The sequence below is a fragment of the Jaculus jaculus genome, chromosome 19 (genome assembly GCF_020740685.1).
Source record: "Jaculus jaculus isolate mJacJac1 chromosome 19, mJacJac1.mat.Y.cur, whole genome shotgun sequence".
NCBI classification, from domain to species: Eukaryota; Metazoa; Chordata; class Mammalia; order Rodentia; family Dipodidae; genus Jaculus; species Jaculus jaculus.
Window position 1 is genome coordinate 4,944,712 of NC_059120.1, and position 17,634 is coordinate 4,962,345.

Consider the following 17,634-nt stretch of genomic DNA (forward strand, 5'->3'; position numbering starts at 1 on the left):
GGTGATGAGGTTCAGGGGAAGTGCAGAAAGTGAGCCCTGGTGATGAGGTTCAGGGGAAGTGCAGAAAGTGAGCCCTGGTGATGAGGCTCAGGGAAGTGCAGAAAGTGAGCCCTGGTGATGAGGTTCAGGGGAAGTGCAGAAAGTGAGCCCTGGTGATGAGGTTCAGGGGAAGTGCAGAAAGTGAGCCCTGGTGATGAGGCTCAGGGGAAGTACAGAAAGTGAGCCCTGGTGATGAGGCTCAGGGAAGTACAGAAAGTGAGCCCTGGTGATGAGGTTCAGGGGAAGTGCAGAAAGTGAGCCCTGGTGATGAGGTTCAGGGGAAGTGCAGAAAGTGAGCCCTGGTGATGAGGCTCAGGGGAAGTGCAGAAAGCATGTGTGGAAAGCAGGGACACTAACTTGCCATGTGGGGCTGCTCCCTCCACCCAGTCCAGGCCTGGCCCTGATAGCTCCTTTGGAATGATGGGTTTTAGCTGCTTCACTTTTATTATGCTGAGCAGAAAGATCTTTACCATGTCCACAGGACAAGTGGTGAAAGAAAAAGGGAATGCTGGGCTAATTCTCATTTTCCTCCAATAATGGGATCATTGAGTTCTTGCTGTATACTGTAAGGTAAAAGCTAGGTAATACACAGAGAGGTGCTCTGCATGGAGCTGAAGTCCTACTCATTGCGGAGATTAATTGCATATTCATATTAATAATTTATGCAAGATTTAGGAAGACAAAAGTTTATTAGAATGCATACAAAAGGACCAGCAGGTGATTGGAGGACAAAGAGATGCAAAGTCTTCTCTGAGCTGAGATCATAGGTCATAGCCACCATGAGGTACCCACTGAAGGAAGACATGGTGAGAGAGTGGAGCAGATGAGTTGCCACCAAGAGAAAATTCCACTGGAAGCAAAAAGACAAGGGATTTTCTAGTCACTGGAACATTATGTCCACTGAGGTGGTAAACCCCTTTGTCAGATGTAACTTAGAACAAGATCTTTATATCAAAGCATTATGTGATCCCCTTCATTGCTTTCTAGGTTATTAACTTCACTGAGCAATCTCATACGTCTCTTTTCCTGAGCCTATGACTTGAAGTGCTTAACCTGCTCCTGTATGTGCATTCCTAGTGAAGACTCAGCCTAGTGCAGAGAGGAGGTGAGAGTACTCGGCACAGTTCCTAGCAGAGGAGAGAATACTCGGCACAGAGCCTAAAGGAGGAGAGAGTACTTGGGACAGAGCCTTGAGGAGGAGGGAGTACTCGGGACAGAGCCTCGAGGAGGAGGGAGTACTCGGGACAGAGCCTCGAGGAGGAGGGAGTACTCGGGACAGAGCCTAGAGGGGAAGGGAGTACTCGGCACAGAGCCTAGAGGAGGAGAGAGTACTCGGGACAGAGCCTAGAGGAGGAGGGAGTACTCGGGACAGAGCCTCGAGGAGGAGGGAGTACTCGGGACAGAGCCTAGAGGAGGAGGGAGTGCTCGGGACAGAGCCTAGAGGAGGAGGGAGTACTCGGGACAGAGCCTAGAGGAGGAGGGAGTACTCAGGACAGGTCCTAGAGGAGGAGAGAGTATTTGGCACAGTGCCTAGAGGAAGAGAAAGTACTTGGCACATGCCCTAGAGGAGGAGAGAGTCCTCAGCACAGGCCCTAGAGTAGGGGAGAGTACTCATCACAGTTCCTAGAGGAGGAGAAAGTACTCATCACAGGTCCCAGAGGAGGGGGGAGTGCTCAGCACAGGCCCTGGAGGAGGAGGGAGTACTTGGCACAGAGCCTAGAGGAGGAGAGAGTACTCGGCACAGTGCCTAGAGGAGTAGAGAGTACTCAGCACAGAGCCTAGAGGAGGAGAGAGTAAGCACAGTGGATAACTGTTATAACAGAGATTACCATTTCCCATCCTAAGTCTATATAATGAAGTTCTCTACAGTTTAACAAGTTCCCTCAAAATATATCTGCAGTCAAGATAGAAAGTCAGGGGATCAAAACTGAAACAAAGCACTAAAATCAGACCCATGAGCTGACTGCTGTTTCTGCAATCCAGTTGATCATGTCAGAGGCTCACTGTTCACCTTGGTTACTAAGGACAATGTATCCAGTTGTTCATGACAGAGACTCAGTGGTTACTATGGAGACTAAGGACAGGGCAAACCTGAAAACTGTTTCAAAGGAAGAGTCATAAGGAAGTGAAAGATAGGATTTCAGAAATGGAAGAATGTGTCCAGGAGAAAACCATGGCCTCTGAGAGTTAGCTAGTGACCAGGAGGAAGCTGTAGACCCTTACATACATGGATATTGTTCGCAGTGAGGGGCAGGATTAAAGCTAAGGACCTTGCAGTAAAGAAGCAAGTGCTGTGAAAAAAAACAGGAAGAGGAAATTTAGCTATAGGCAGGAAAAAAGGTGATGCTCTATAATACCATCAATTAGAATTGAGGAAGCTCTTGAAGAGTGAAGGTTCCAGGCAGAACGATGGAAGAGCAGGAGAGGCAGGAGGAGGACATGACAGCTGAGTCCAGGCAAAACAAAAACAGACAAGGCTGGAGTGTCTTCAAAAGCCAGAGAGTGCCGAATCTTGCTGAGAAAAGCTTAAGGACATTCACCACGAGATCATTCTGTCTTTTACTCTGAACAGGATAGGGAATGAAGAGATGGTGGCATGTGAGCAAGGTCCTCATTGTCCTAGAAACCCTGTCAGCTTTATCATGCCACATGTCGCTGTGAGCACCTACAGCCCTGGACAGACACAGAGATGAGCACAGAAAATGTGATTTTTTAAGCCTCCCCTCCAATATTATAATGGCCTGTACCTACCCCTAAACCATGCTTTGAACAGCTTACTGGGTAATGATGAAATTGTTTAAACATACCTCTATTTTTTTTCAAATAAATTTTACTTTGAATGAAAAATGTTTATTTTGCTATTGCTTTAAATTTAACATGCATAAGCACATTTAGTTTCTCTTGAAAGGTGGAGTGCTTACAGCAAGCAGTAGTGGCAAGCCAAAGTCAGGAGATGAGCCCGAAGAAATCCAAGCTAACAGCTTATACTAATAACTGGCCCAAAGGCTTGGTAAAGTTCCTTTTGTCCCTGGTCCATTGTGTTGATCTGAAAACCGTGTTCTGAAACCAGTGAGGCTGAGAGCTCCCCCAAGTGGATTTTTAGGATCTTGCAGATATTACAGAAAAGTCTTTCCCTGGAAATCTTTCATTGTTTTCTCAGAGGAATAACAGGTTTTTAAAGACTTCTACTTAAGATCTAAGATAAGTATCGACAGAACAATTACAAAAGGGTGAAATATGCCATGATGCAGTACAGTTAACAAACAGCTGACTTTTTATTTTTATATCATAATTAGGAGAACAAATCAGACAAACATGAATATATAATCATCTATGTAGGAAGCAATGGTGTAATGCTGCTAATTGAGACACGTGTAACAATTTCCATAAGATGAGCATCAAATGCCAAATGCTCGTTTCATATTTAATCTTTCATTTGCTTGTGGCTCCCTCCTTCTTTCTTTTCAGCACCAGGAAAAGCCTTGCTTTCCCATTCTTGGACAAAGCATGTCCAGTTAACTGAGCCAAACAATTGATTCCAGAGCTGCATCTTTGAGAGGGAGAGAGAGAGATAGTTTCGTCGTCAACTGTGAACATGTCCTTCATGAGGAATGAAGACTTACTGTTCTCACGGACAGCGCATTGTAAATCCATGCAAAGGCTGGGGTGTTGCTGGGTCCTTTTGAAGAGAGCTTTATAAAGTGGGGTGATTACTATCCTAGTGATTTTGTTCTCATCTACTCTGCCTCTAAAGAGATGTTAGCATAGCCAGCTCATGGTGGGCCCAGGGCAGGGTTAGTAGCAGAGTTTTCTGCTTCACTTTGCCTTTTAGGAATTAAAGGCCCTTCATTTTCTGCCTTAAAATTAATGTTTTTTAGCTCAGGAAAGAGGGAAGCTCTCCTTGCTTCCCAGCTGCTATTGCTCCTTCTCTGTGCGCACTGTTATCTTTAGCCGTTTGAAGATTTTGAATGTGGCTGTTAACTTGAAGCCGTTTCACTGTGTGACAAGCTGTTTGTGGGTCACCAGAAGCTCCTGGTGCTTGAATGTTTAATGGTATCAGTGGTCTCCACAGAGCTGCGCTCCTGTAGTGTGCGCTTCCCTCTTCCTCTGCCTTCCCTAGGTTCCTGCCTGTCTGTAGTCAATGCCCTGGAGCTTATCTTCTGTCATCGGGCCCCTCTTCCTCTCCTTTCTCTCCTGTGTCTGTCTTTCGTGCTTCAGGGTGGTGATGTCCTGACAGCGCATCCATGTTGTGAGTTCCTCTGTCACTGCTAGTGTTTGGACACCGAGTGCCTTGAAAACCAGGAGAAGTGCTGATCTCCTTGGGACGCTCTGTCTTATTTTCGTGTGCACTAGAATCTGTCAACATAAATGGTGGGCTGCTCTTGGACTGTGCCCAGGGAATGGGAGAAGAATCATAGCTTTCAGTGTTTGGGAGTTCTTTTCCTATACCATTTCTTTCCTTGTCCACAACACAACTTTCCACTGTTTCAGTTGGTGGTATTTTGGATTTTCCCATTAACATTCGGTCTTCCTTTCCAAGTTGTTCATGACTTGGGTTTTGGTCCTCAGCCTGTAAAGCTTGATTTTGATCTGAAGTGTGCTCCTTGCTGTAGATGCCATTTGTGTGGTCACCTGGAATTGGTGTTTGGTTCCTGAGGGGCAACGAGAGCCAGTTCTGCACATGAGTCTTAAGTTCGCACTCTGCTGCTGTGAGGTCAGCAGGCCTGGGATGTGGAGATGGTAAGTCACTGCCTGCATCTCCCCAGCAGCGTGGGGAGGTACTGGGGACTTCTGATCCCAGCTGAGAAGCATTTTCCTTTTGCTCAGCTGAGGAGTGAGGGTGTGAGTCCCAGTGCTCAGCATCCCAAGGGGTAGGTGGAGGCACTGTTGACTTGTCTCCATGAGGAGCGTGAGTGGATGCATAATGACTTTCCTGCACAGAGACCTGGTTTCCAGAAGAGCAGCTGGGAGCACTGAGGGGAGGCGTGTTCGCCCTCCTGTGCTTGGGTCTCTGGTCTAGGGCATGTTGGAGAGGTAGTTCTGTGGAAGTGAGTTTTACACAGCTGTTACTCTCTGGCTGCTGGGGGAAGTTGGCAGAAGACACAGGTTTTGAGGATCTGGCTAATTTCTTAGATAATGGTGTTTGTTTATGTTTCTTTGGAAGTTCTGGCAAAGGATTTTCAGGGTGGACTCTAATTTTTCTGAAAGGATGTAAATTTAATTTTATCCTTAAATTTTTTCCTTTAATTTTCCCTTTCAGATCAGATTGCCTATGTCTCTTCTTTGTCTGAACCTGTGGGTCCATAATCCATTCGCTTCCATCTTTGTTCTTCTCCAAGTGAGTCCATTTTGGGATATCAAAGTGGTCACTTAGATTTCCTGGCTGCTTCCAGTGGGTTGATGGTTTGTGTGATAGAAGCAACCTTTTTCTCCCCACCAAATCAGGATCATGGAAGCTATTGCTCTTTGTAGAAGGTGTTTTCTTGGGTTTTGCTGATGACCTCAGCATATCTCTGGTAGCCTCACCCCTAGGGAATTCTCCTATAGCTCTGTTCACTTGGGTCTGCACTCTATCAGAGTCCAAATGCCCTCTGTGTCTTGGCTTCTTTCTTTTCAGATAACATTGAAGTTGGTCATAGGGCACGTATTTACAGATAAGAGGATTGTCTGGCTGAAATGACGCAGGCATGTTCCACTTGAACAGCCCACAAGGGCCATCATATTTTGATGTATGTTTACATAAGCTGTTTTCTAGGCAGTGTCCTTTGGGCTCCTGGGACTTGGGTGATGAGCTTGTCACCATGCATCTCTGCCTGTGAGGTTGTAAGGCATTGTCTCTCTTTCCTATTGGAAGCTGCCATGATTCATTTGTTAAATGTTTCCCAAGACCTTCTCTTTCCAAAGCTGAATGGAATGCTGCACATCCTCTTCCGGATGTGTCACTGCTGATATCTGCTGAACAATAAATGAAGGAATTTAGCACCAGGCAGTGTTGGTGTCCCCTCCAAACAGATGCCCAGGCACCTGATGGAAAGTGAAAAATGACTCCCCTGATTATGGTAATACTTGAATATTTCCTAATTTTCTGCCAAACCCAAAAATAACACTTGGCAGTTTGGTATGTGTGCAGTAGCCTCTTCTGTGGCTACATGTCAGTCAACACTAGGGCTGCTTAGAAACTATAGAGCTACAAATATAAACGTTGTTCAATTTATACCTGTTTAGAATAGGTGTTAGGTATTGTTATTAAAAGATGGATAATTTCTGAATCATTCTCAAATGCATAATGAGTTTATTGTTCAATTCCTATTTGGAATGTATTTGGAAGAACATGGATGTAGCTCTACATAATGTTCAGGTCTCAGGCAGAGTAACATAGTAACCTAGACAACAAGAAGGAAATACTTGTTGGCTCAGTGAAAACAGAAGACCCTGTCTCTTTGTCGTCCTCTAACTGAATGTAATATTCATGAAATATCTTTTAGTAAGATTTGTATTGTGATACATTGCCTTGTTTGTGCCACAGCAATCTCTGCCCATGACTTAAATGTCACAAGTAAACATGACATTAATGATATATGTTATCACATTAAAAATTAATATTCATTGAGAACATAGTAAGAGCTAGGAAATGTACTAAGTAGTTACCATCTCGTTTGATATTCATACACACCAGGATGCATTGGAAAAGTTCTGTTTTCCTACTGAGAGAAAAAAAAAAAAAAAACATCTTGATGTGTTCCCTGTATCATACATCACAGTGCTATGGCCAGGACTCAAACATGTGGGTCTGACATTGAACTCTATCCTCTGATCCACAATAAAGATGGAGTTTACAATCACTGCTCACCCGGTTCTTCCTCATCTTTCCTGTTTAGAGCAAGAAGGAAGTATTTCTGTTTAGTAGGAAATGGAAAAGATGAACCCAAGCTGGGATCAAACTTTGGAGATGAGCTTGAGAAACTGAATGACAACTTTATGTGTACATGTGAATCAACTTGAGGAAAGACCCTGTGGTACATATCATATTCTCACAGTTCTGGACTGAAGAAAAAATAAACACAATAAGAACTCAGACTAGGAGATCAGCTAGTCTAGGGTCTTTCCTATCTCCTAAAGTCTACAATTCTATATTTCCAAATTATGAGCACAGGGCATTGTGTTTTACTAACTTCTGTCCAGGGGCCTGGGGTGTTTTTTCTTCAAATACAGCCCTCCCCACTCTAGCATATTGTAAAATTTCAAGTATTTCTTCAAAGTAATTATCGATCTGTCAGACCAGTGCTATCTATGTGAACAAGGACTGGTGTGTGAAGTGTTAACCAGCCACATTATCTTCCAAGATGGAATGCCCCACAGGCAGGTCAGGACTTTGGGCAAAGCTAAAATGAAGCTGAAAGGCTGAGTGTTTATATCTTTATTAAAGTAAACCAATCTTATCTGGTATCTGTGGGCGATGCTTCCTTCCTTGGCCATTTCTCTCTCAAGTCAAACCATCAGCCCCCAAACGAGCAAGAAGATGATGCAAAATAGTCAAACAGCCTGCCTTGTGCCACATAAAGAAACAGCACATGGAAGATTCTTTCTTTTCCAGTGTCCCCAAACACAGCCTTAGGGCCAGATTCCCAGGGGCAGAACTACTTCACCAGCACCTGTCATTTCTATTCCAAGAAAAAACTCTGCTTATTGTCAACCAGTTCAAATAAGTAGCAGGAACCGTTTTTATAGAGCAGCTGTCAAGGTTCTCACTGCAGGGTTTGAAAGCATCACCACTGTATTCAGAAAGAAAGAGAAATACGTTTAATTGATCACCTGTACGTGAATATTGGCATCACCGATGTACAGTAGTGCAGATGCCATGGCCAGACTCGCTTGGTTCCCAACCTGGGACAATGAATTGACTCCTGACTTTCCTTGAGCTGGGAAGTCATCATCCTTGACAACCAGCAAGCAGAGCGCGTTCCCTGACATCGTTTCTGAAGTGAGTCAGGAAGTGCCGCAGCCTCACTCTTCTCCTATGTCAGGCTCGTACGTGGGGAAGGGGCTTACTGCAGGATTGGTGTGAGAGCTCAAAGGGTGTCAGTGAAAACTGATACTTGCCCATAAATTTTAACAATGTTTCTGCTATTTAAAGGCTTCTTTTTTTTTTAGACAGCTTTAGGTGGGATCTCAAAATTCACTTTAGGTATAAAGGACATAATCTTTCAGCTTCTGATGCTCAGGAAGGACCAGGCGCCCAGCATGCAAATATGTGTGCATGTATATACACACACACACACACACACGCACAGGCCTGGTGCCTTCTTAGAGTATGCAAATGTGTGTGCATGTGTGCTTACACACACAGAGAGACCTGATGCCTGCTTAGAGTATACACACATGTGTGCATGTGCACTCATACACACACAGAGACCTGGTGCCTTCCTAGAGATACAAACTACAATGACTTCTATAGTACTTCTCTGTAGAGGAAATTCAAATATTCCCTCCTTCCACGAGAGTAAACACACAAGACACACCCACCTAATGTTCTTGCTACATGCTGAGCTGGGGTTTGAGAATGGACATCTTCAGGCTGAATGTTCCTTAGCTTGTCAGGTTTCTCTGTACAATGTCTTGCAGCTGAGCCTGCATCATTAAAAGCTGCCCTATTCCCCGAGCATCCTGCATGGAGCAATCTACCATTGGAATGAGAGGAAGTACTCTCTTTCCCTTTCAGGTTTCTAAATGATCCATCCAGGGCTGTGGACTCAGATACCAATGTTGCTTGATGGCTGTTTTCCTGTAAAAGTGGCTTTTCCTTTCTAGACTTCACAATAGACATGACCTTTAGCTCGTTTTCTTGAGTTAAGTGGCAGTTACAGTATCCCATAGTGTGGTAATTTCTTGCCTCATGAGCACACAGGGATTCATTGAAAGTTCTGCAACAGAGGTTTCCTGATGTGTCTTCATTTGCTTGGCCTTGTTGGAGTTTCCAGTTAAATACAACTAACCCCGTGCAAGTGAGACCAACAACTCCTGTGACAGAGAGAGGTGATTAGGAGAGCATCATGGGAGGAGCATGGCTCACCAGTGTGACAGCACAAATATTAAAGGCACCAGAATGGGTATGGAGCCCATCATCACTTGGAAATATATCAGGCCAAAGAGAGGCTATTTTAATTGGCATCATCCTGCTGCTTTCTATATATCTATAAGAGGCTTTTGGAGACTGAAATTCATTAAAGATAAAAAATTATTTTTCAGCCTACAAAAAATTAATCCTCAATTTCCTATTTATTATTCTTATGGATTGTTAAAGTAGACTAGAAAGTCAGGGTGCAGACATGGATCAGCAGTTAAGGCCTTTGCTTGCAAAGCAAAAGGACCCATTTCAATTCCCCAGGACCCATGTATATCCAGAAGCACAAGGCAGAGCATGTGTCTGGAGTTCATTCGCAATGGCTAGAGGTCCTGTCATGCCTATATTTTCCCTGTCTCTCTCTCCCTTCCTCTCTTGTAAATAAGATACTTTTTTAAAATGCAGAATAGAAAGTCTCAAGAATCCCATCTTCAAAGATAAATTGACACCCAGTGTTCTTTCCATATTTTAATCATCCCTAAAGATTCACCACCTGCCCAGTGCATGGGCTCCCCACTCCCCATTAGCAAAAAGTGACCAGACTCCCCAGCAATTGAGATGTGCTCTGGTCTGACTGTGACCTTCCTTCCTCACCCAGGTTTTCATTGTCTCCCACATGTAAACTCTGCATTTCAGACTCTATAATCCATCTGTCCTGAAGCAAATTTCTCAGACCTTGTTGATGACCACAGTGATATTAGGACACCTTCTCCACATATTAGAATTGTATTTAACTTTAAAATCTACATCAATGCTTTCAGAGTTTTATTTGATCATCTTGCAAAAAGATACTTGTTATTTTTCCAATTCTCTCTTGCATAAGAATGACAGTCTACTTCATGAACATTAATGAATTAGCTCCACCTTCAGAAGGCATGGTAATGTCACCCCTGTGCCAGGTAGACATGATGTGTCCTCTGGGAGAAAACGTAAGAGGACAGTGCTTCCCAATGCCTGGTATTGGTCCCTCCCTATTCTTTCTCTGTCCCTATCTTGACAAATGGCATTCTCTATAGAGAGATCCAAGCCAGAAATCTCCAAGTCATAGTCCCACAACTGCTACTCACACCAATTGTCCTTATCTCTTAGCCTTTATCACAGTATAATTCTGTGTTCACTCATTCATTTTAAATGTCCCAATGTCTGTCCTCCCCTGGTAGAAGTAAGCACTATGAGGAAATAGACCTTGATAGTCTTGTTCAGCTCTGGCACTCAGAAAGAGCTGTGCAAATGGGTGTGGACTGGAAATGAGTGGAAGAATTCTGTTTATGCACCCTAAGATGGCAAGTGTTGGGTGATGCCATCTTACAGGTCCGCCAGTGATGACTGGTAAGTCGCAGTGTGAGTACAGCATGGGTAGAGAGGTCACCATGTAAAGGCCAGGCTGGCCTCTGCTAGCGGTGTGATTTCAGGCAGGCATGGTCCCTCCCCTGGCAGTAAGGACAGCGGATGAGGCCTCAGCACCAGGACTCACCACTGCTCCTATCTACTTCTTTCCATGGCTAACACTGTTGATGCACTTAAAGGAAAAGAGAGGCTACCAGGCAAGATTGTTTCTGTTCTCTATTTTCTCCTAAAGATGACTAAATAAATGGAAGAGTGATTTCTGATGAGATCCTTCAAGCAAACGTTGAGATATTATAAGCAGTATTTAATGTATTTAATAATACAGTCCCAAAGGGTGCTTTCATGTATTTAAATAATTTAATTTATATTAAAGGTACAATGGCATTTTCTTCAGGCTGTAGCAATAATTATATCATAAATATTTTACTGCCAGTATCCAGAGTGTGGATTATTCCAAAGTAAGATTTGAGGTTTAATATACTGAGAATATATGAAAATAATAAAAATTTTAAAATAGTCCCTATTTCTTATGTGGAATAAGGAAATTTAAGACTCATATTCTGTTCTGACACTTTTTTGTGTGTACTCTAAAATCTCTGAGATTTATGTTTCTTCCTTTCTTAAATAGAGATGACATTATTCATGATTAAATGAGATGACACAGATGGTTATAGTAATGTTCAGTGAGTGATCACTGCCTACGACAATTGCTTATGTCAGGCAGATTTCTGTTACTGTGACAACATACCTGTGGAAATCAATTTCTAAGGAGGAAAGATTTATCTTGGCTCACAATTTCCATTTGTAATCAGCTTCTATGTTGAGTTGGGTGTGTGGTGAGAAAGGACATTATGGTAGTGAGCATGTGGCAGATACCTCCTCTAATGGTGGGGAAGCAGAAGCCAAAATCCCTATCTTCTTCTAGATTGTTCCTGCAATGAACTAGCTTCCTTCCATCCCCAAAGGTCCTTCCACCTCCTAACAGTGCCAGAGCCTGGTGACCAAGCTTAGCACATGAGCCTTTGAGGGACATTTAAACTCTAAACCTGAGGCTGAGGAGGTAACTTGATAGGTAAAGTGCTTGTCCTATAAGCATGAGGACCTGAATTCTGTCCCTAGTACCCATGGAAAAATGTCAGGCATGATGATACACAGGTATAATCCCAGCACTGGGGAGGCAGAGATTGGAGGATCACTGGAATTCACTCGACAGCCAGTCTAGCCTAAGTTATGAGGTCCAGACAAATGAGATGCCTGTGTCAAAAAGTGGATAGTGTTTCTGAGGTGAAATACTGAAGTTTGTCCTCTGGACTGCAATGCGTGTGAGCACACATGAACACACACAAAGAAAATTCTAACTGTAAGATTGCTGTTGCAATTGTGTTTTGTGTTGCTGAGTATATGTTACTTAAAGTGACTGCAAGTGATGTCATATTGTAATATTTCCCAAACAGTGTCCCATAGCAAACTAATTCATTGACTTTCTCTACAAGGAAATGGTATTTGTTAACTAAGTATAAGTTTAGGAACTATGCCCCATCATCCCTTCCTCTATGAGAGTCAGGATGTTCATCTGAACATGAAAGACCATAAACTGCTGCAGAAAACAAGCTTCATACCACCTAACCCAGGGCTTCCAATCCTGTGTGAGCCCCTGACCTCTCCCTCAGTTTCACACTTAATCTAGGTCTTCCAAACTCGTGTGAACCTCTGACCTCTCCCTCAGCTGGGAAAGCCGTGTATTTTCCCAGGAATATCTATTCAGCATCCCCTCAAACTAGTATTCTAAGAAGATCATTCAGGGAAAGATGTGTGCTGCTTATGGCTTTTGTCACTTGTGGTGAACTATTTCTTAGCATTTTTAATTGCTGACATGGTTTCACAGTTTTAAAATAATTTGTGTTTCTGTAATTTGAATTCCTTTACAAAGGACGTTGACTACTAATGAAGGTACCTCCATTATCTAGACCTGATGCCAGGCTCTATCCTAAGTAAAAGTATAACTGTTAGAAATTAAGAAGCTGATGTTAATTCCAAAGATGCCTGTTATTGAATAATGATTAACAGCACAGGTTAAAAATATATCACTCAGTCAGGTACAGTGTGTGGGGCTCTGGTTCTTCACTCTCTCTCCCTCTCTCTCTCTCCCTTTCTTCCTCTTCCTGTCTTCCTTCCTTTCTCTCTCTCTCTCTCTCTCCCTCTCACACACACACACAAACACACATACATGCTCACATCTCACCATCACTGCCATTCACAGACTTACAGGCGGGTTTACACTATGCACTGGGAGCATGCTGAAACACACACATGGAGAGGGAGAGAGAAAGAACCATCATGTATATTTGGTCTTCAACTAATGACATTACTCTACATCATTCATTAGTAAGATGTCATGACTGAGATGGCCCAGTACTCTGATGAAGAGGTGGTTGAGGAAATACAACTATTGTGATGGTCATGTTCCAGTGTTACATACAAGAAACTGGTGTCTCAGTACCAAACTAACTCACAGAAGATTGTAACGGTGGTCATGATAGGATGGAGTTCATGAACTCCAAGGCCCTTAACCTGACATTAAACAGCTTCCCTGCACCTTCCTCTTAACCTGTCCATCTCAGCTTACATCCCCACACCCCATGCACTGCCAGCCTTTCCACAATCTTACAGACTTCTCAGGTTTCCAGAGAGAGGCATCGCTTACACACTTCAAGCATGCAGACAAGAGAACAGAGGGGAGGGAGGTCCACTCGTCCTTGCCATACCTGCAAAGCCCAGGACAGTCATCAGGGCCACATCCTGCTGTGGGGGGAGGGGACGTCTGTCCTTCAGAGACACAGTGAGGTTGGGAGCTTTGGCATCACAGTCTATCTCAGACAACCTCAGCACACTCTTTGCAGCTGCCACTGCTGGGGCAGATACCTGACAATTTAGGTCTTTGGCATTGCGAAGTGTTCGAGCAGATGACCTCACAAAGTTCCCAAGGAAGCGGGCCAGGGGCTGAAGGTCACAAGTGCATCTCCACTGGTTCTTATCTAAGCTTAGAAGGTTCAACTGCTTCAGCGGGGTGAAAACATCTGGCATGTGAGCCAGCCTGTTTCGAGAAAGGTCTACTTCCTGTAGTTGAGGCAGGGGCTGGAAAGCATCTTTCTCAATGTAGGAAATAAAATTGTTAGATAAGTCCAGGTGCCTGAGCCTATGTAGGCTTGTGTCTCCAAAAGAACTGTGTGTGAGGTTAGTGATCCGGTTCCCATCCAGCAGAAGCCGGGTCAGGGACCTGGTGTTGCGGAACCAGGACCCGCGCAGGGTGCCCAGGGCATTGTTGCTCAGAACCAGGACCTGCAGGGCCCTCAGCTTGCTGAAGGTGTGATCAGGGAGAGAAGAGCTGGAGATGCGGTTGTGGCCCAGCAACAGCATTCTCATCTTGGTGAGGCCATGCAGAGCCTCTTCCTGGATACCCACAATGGCGTTCCTGCTCAGAGAGAGCAGGGCCAGATTCAGCAAGATAGACAGGTTTGTGCTCTGTATGGAGGACAGGTGCCCATCAGTGATGACTAATACCCTTGTGGTCACAGGAACTGCTGTAGGAAGAAAAGCACAGACTAGAAGTGGGTTCTGCACCAGCAGAGGTAGCACAGCCTAGGTCAGAGTGGAGGGGCTGTCCTCACCTGGATAAGAATAAGCAAATGAGGGCGATGCCAACTTCCACAGTGAAGGAGAAGCTGGGCACTTACCAGACCTGGTGATTTGATCTTGTCCAACAGTGCGACACGTGGTGTGAGGAACAGACACACGTCTGTTCCCTTAGATACCCTATCCAGTCCTTGTCTGGGCTTCCCTCACTGATTCTGGTTTGAAGGTGGCATTTCAGGGTTCTCACCACTAAAGCTATGTCCTGACATGACACAGTTCTGTTGTCCCTGTGAGCCACCACCTCACAGCTGAGCCCAAGCCCCAGCTCCCTAGCCAGCTCGCCACCAGCAGTGGATGCTTAGGCCGGGAAGCCCGTCACCTTTTCGGAAGCGTGCAGATGTGGGTTGGGGTTGAGGGAGTGAGAAGGAGTGCCGGTTTCAGCTTTTCGGCTTCAGGCTAAAAGTTGGTGACTTGGTAAGGATCTATATCCTCCCAAGACAGCGGGAGGGCCTGCCGGCAGTGCTCTCAGGGTTGGAGCCATTTTGGCCTCCTGTCTGCTATCTGTTTCCTCCTATGAAGTGCACCCGTGATGACAGGTGGTACTTGGAGCTTCCAACTGTTAAATCCCTTCACCTTAATCACCTCTGAGCTATCACTGTTCTGTCATTAGAAACCAAAGCATTTTAACTCAATAAAGATGTATTATAATCAGAAACCATTGTACACATCTTTATCATGCTAAAATTGTTTTGACAGCGAGTGAGGCCATCACAAGAATGAAGAAGTACTCTGTCCATGGGAGGTCTGCAGGTCTGTAGTCAATCTCAAGGAAAGCAAATGACAGTCCCCTAGAAAATTCAGACTGCAGAGCTGAAACAAAGAAACAAACACTATAAAAGACAAGAAGGCTCAGAGGGCAAGCTCTTGGAAGAATGGCTTCTCCCCCAGCAGCACAAGTGGGCTAAATTCAGGGTACTCTGTAAAGTATGTGATGCTGATTATTTAAATTCTATTTATTCTGGCCAGCTTGGCATTTAGTTCCTCTCACCAGTGTTTGATTTTATGGTACCGGCTTTGTTGCTATTGTTTAGATTGGTTCCCAGTCCTTGGAGAATTCACGAACTCTGAATGACTTGCATCTCTGTCTAGAACCAGACAGAAGTTGTACTAGCAAGGCATCTGCAGATTTCTCCATGTTTATGAACCCAACTTCACATGTGTGGCCTTCTGTAAATGAGGCTGTGTAGAAGTGCAACAACATAGATGAGACTTGCTTCCTACACACATCAGCTCTCTGATTTCACACATACTGAAGGATGTCGTGAAGACAGGAGGCCTGCTTGATGGGTAGGGGTCATTGTTGTTGGGTATTTTCATACTAATGGGGAACAGGACCATCCTGATCAGCTTGAGAATTTTCCCTATCACTGAGGATTGTAATACCTCCCTTCTGGGATTTCAGAAATGAAATTACTCTCTTTCCCTCTCTCTTCCCCTAGATTTTTTTCACTGAAAAATTTCCACTGGCAGAGCTTATATCTTGTTGATCTCTTCTTGGATATCAGGATGTAAATCACATTCTCCTCAAATTTGTTAATAAGGTGTCTTATTAGATTGTTGACTTAAGCAAGCAATATGTAATGAATACAGGCAGTGCATCTTGTTAGTATTTCTACAGCTCATTTGCCACCAAGAAAAAAAAGACCAGACTTTCAAAATGAGACACACTTTGATAATCATCTGTTTCACTGGAACATCCAGTTAATCTTATTAATGCTGAACAATAGCATTTCAGGTTTTAGATTCAGTTATTTTTCAGCTGATGGGATGTTAGGTTCAAATATGCATGAAATATAGTCAAAAATAGAATTGAAGTGTTCTAATTTTTCTCTTGGAAATATGTAACTTCAGGAATACTGATTCTCTTTTTGCAGTAAAAATATAACAGTTGAGCCAGAAAACTAGTTTAGTTGTTAAGGCACTTGCCTGTGAAGCCTAAGGACCCATGTCTGATTTCCACAGCACCCATGTAAGCCAGATGCACAAGGAGGTACATGCATCTGGAATTTGTTTGCAATGTCTGGAAACCCTGGTATGCTCATCTCCCTATCTGTATCTCTCTTTCTCTCTCAAATAAATAAAATAAGAACATTACAATTGCCTCTAAATATCATAAAATACTACTGGTGGCGACCACCGGGAGGAGGAAATGAAACAAGGCTCGCCGTCTGCTTAGGCATCGTAGACAGTCTGCTCTTGCACAGGTCTCCTCTCTCGTGCTGGCTTCGAAGAACGGGCATACAGTGAACGCCGTGGCAGTGGATGTGCCAGGCACACTGAACAAGCTTGTGTGGAGAAACACTTTTATTACCTACGATGTAAGATAGCTGGTGACACAGGGTTACATCTTGGGCACACACCACACAGGACACAGGGCACGCTACCGTCAGCCGCAGCATGATGGCAAAGGGAATGAGCCACCCACCTGCAAAGAAAGCAGAGGGTGAAACACTTCAGGCTGCTGGGATTTGTTAGTCATCATCTCAGTCTACACAGCTCCTTGGCCATTTCAGTGCTTTTAGCTTTGTAATGAGCATCTTGGGGTTCTCATGAGATGCTGGGTAAATGGCTAGTATCCATTTCTATTCTGAAGAGAGTTTAAAATGCACTGTTAAGGCATGAGGTCATAAATTCAGAGAGCTCGCATCCAGGTTGCTCCCATTAGTAGATCACTAAACAAATTGGGTTCTCTGAAGAGCACTCAGGAGTATAATACTTTTTCACTGGCATCATCTTAATACTTTGACCAATTCAAGTCCAGTGAATGGCTCAGAATACACCATATCCAATCACAGAGGTAGTATGTGTATAGCCTTAATCTGGTATTGTTGTCTAGTATGCAGAAGTGAATCTCAGGCTCCAAGTCTTAGATAACCACAAGTGAACAAGTTTATTTCTAACATGTCTGGATCCACACAGGGTAAGAATATGAAGATAAGTGAAGATCATAAGCTCACGGCTGATTTAGCAGGTAAAAGTGATTGTGCCCACACACGAATGAACATGTATGTACACACATGCATATCACACCCAAAATAAATAAATAAACCTGTGTGGGCTCTTCCTTGAGGCTGTATTCCACTTCTCTGTTCATTTTACCCCCTAAGTTCTGAAGAGTTCTCTAGTTGTGCTGTTTTAACAGGGCAACACCCCTTCACCTTGACCATGATTTCTTCACATTAGTCACACGACACTGCAACGGTGGCTCTTCTGAAGAGCACAGAGCCCACTTCATCACCAAATTCAAGGTTCTGTTTCTGGGTCCATCTTACTTGTCACAGCATTAAGTAAGCAACCATCCGTTGGTCCTTTAACCACTTCTCTTTATTTGACTTTGAAGTCTTCATTTTCTCTGTCACTTGCTTTCAGTCCATCCTCTTTGGCTCTGTTTCCTCTCCACACCTGTACTGGAGGTTTTTCATACCCCCTACTTC

The 17,634-nt window shown here is 44.0% G+C and overlaps 2 protein-coding genes across 2 annotated transcripts in view; one reads left to right on the forward strand and one right to left on the reverse strand.

The window, feature by feature from the left end:
* Positions 1-17,634, forward strand: part of Tnni3k (TNNI3 interacting kinase) — a 248,124-nt gene that overhangs the window by 179,784 nt on the left and 50,706 nt on the right. The window lies entirely within an intron of this gene.
* Positions 3,483-16,599, reverse strand: Lrrc53 (leucine rich repeat containing 53). The gene is made up of 5 exons (XM_045138664.1): positions 16,512-16,599; positions 13,273-14,088; positions 8,563-9,057; positions 4,212-5,991; positions 3,483-3,963 (listed from the first exon to the last, which is right to left on the reverse strand). Exons 1-5 carry the CDS (start codon positions 16,597-16,599, stop codon positions 3,813-3,815), a joined length of 3,330 nt encoding a protein of 1,109 aa, XP_044994599.1. The 3' UTR covers positions 3,483-3,812.

What these genes read in the sequence shown, in the direction of transcription:
- Lrrc53 (XM_045138664.1), bottom strand. Translation starts at nt 16,599, where the DNA reads ATGCTGCGGCTGACGGTAGCGTGCCCTGTGTCCTGTGTGGTGTGTGCC. An exon ending in CCAGCTATCTTACATCGTAG is followed by an intron (nt 14,089 to 16,511) that starts GTAATAAAAGTG and finishes TTCTTCCTACAG; the next exon opens with CAGTTCCTGTGACCACAAGG. An exon ending in GACTGTCCTGGGCTTTGCAG is followed by an intron (nt 9,058 to 13,272) that starts GTATGGCAAGGA and finishes TCTCTGTCACAG; the next exon opens with GAGTTGTTGGTCTCACTTGC.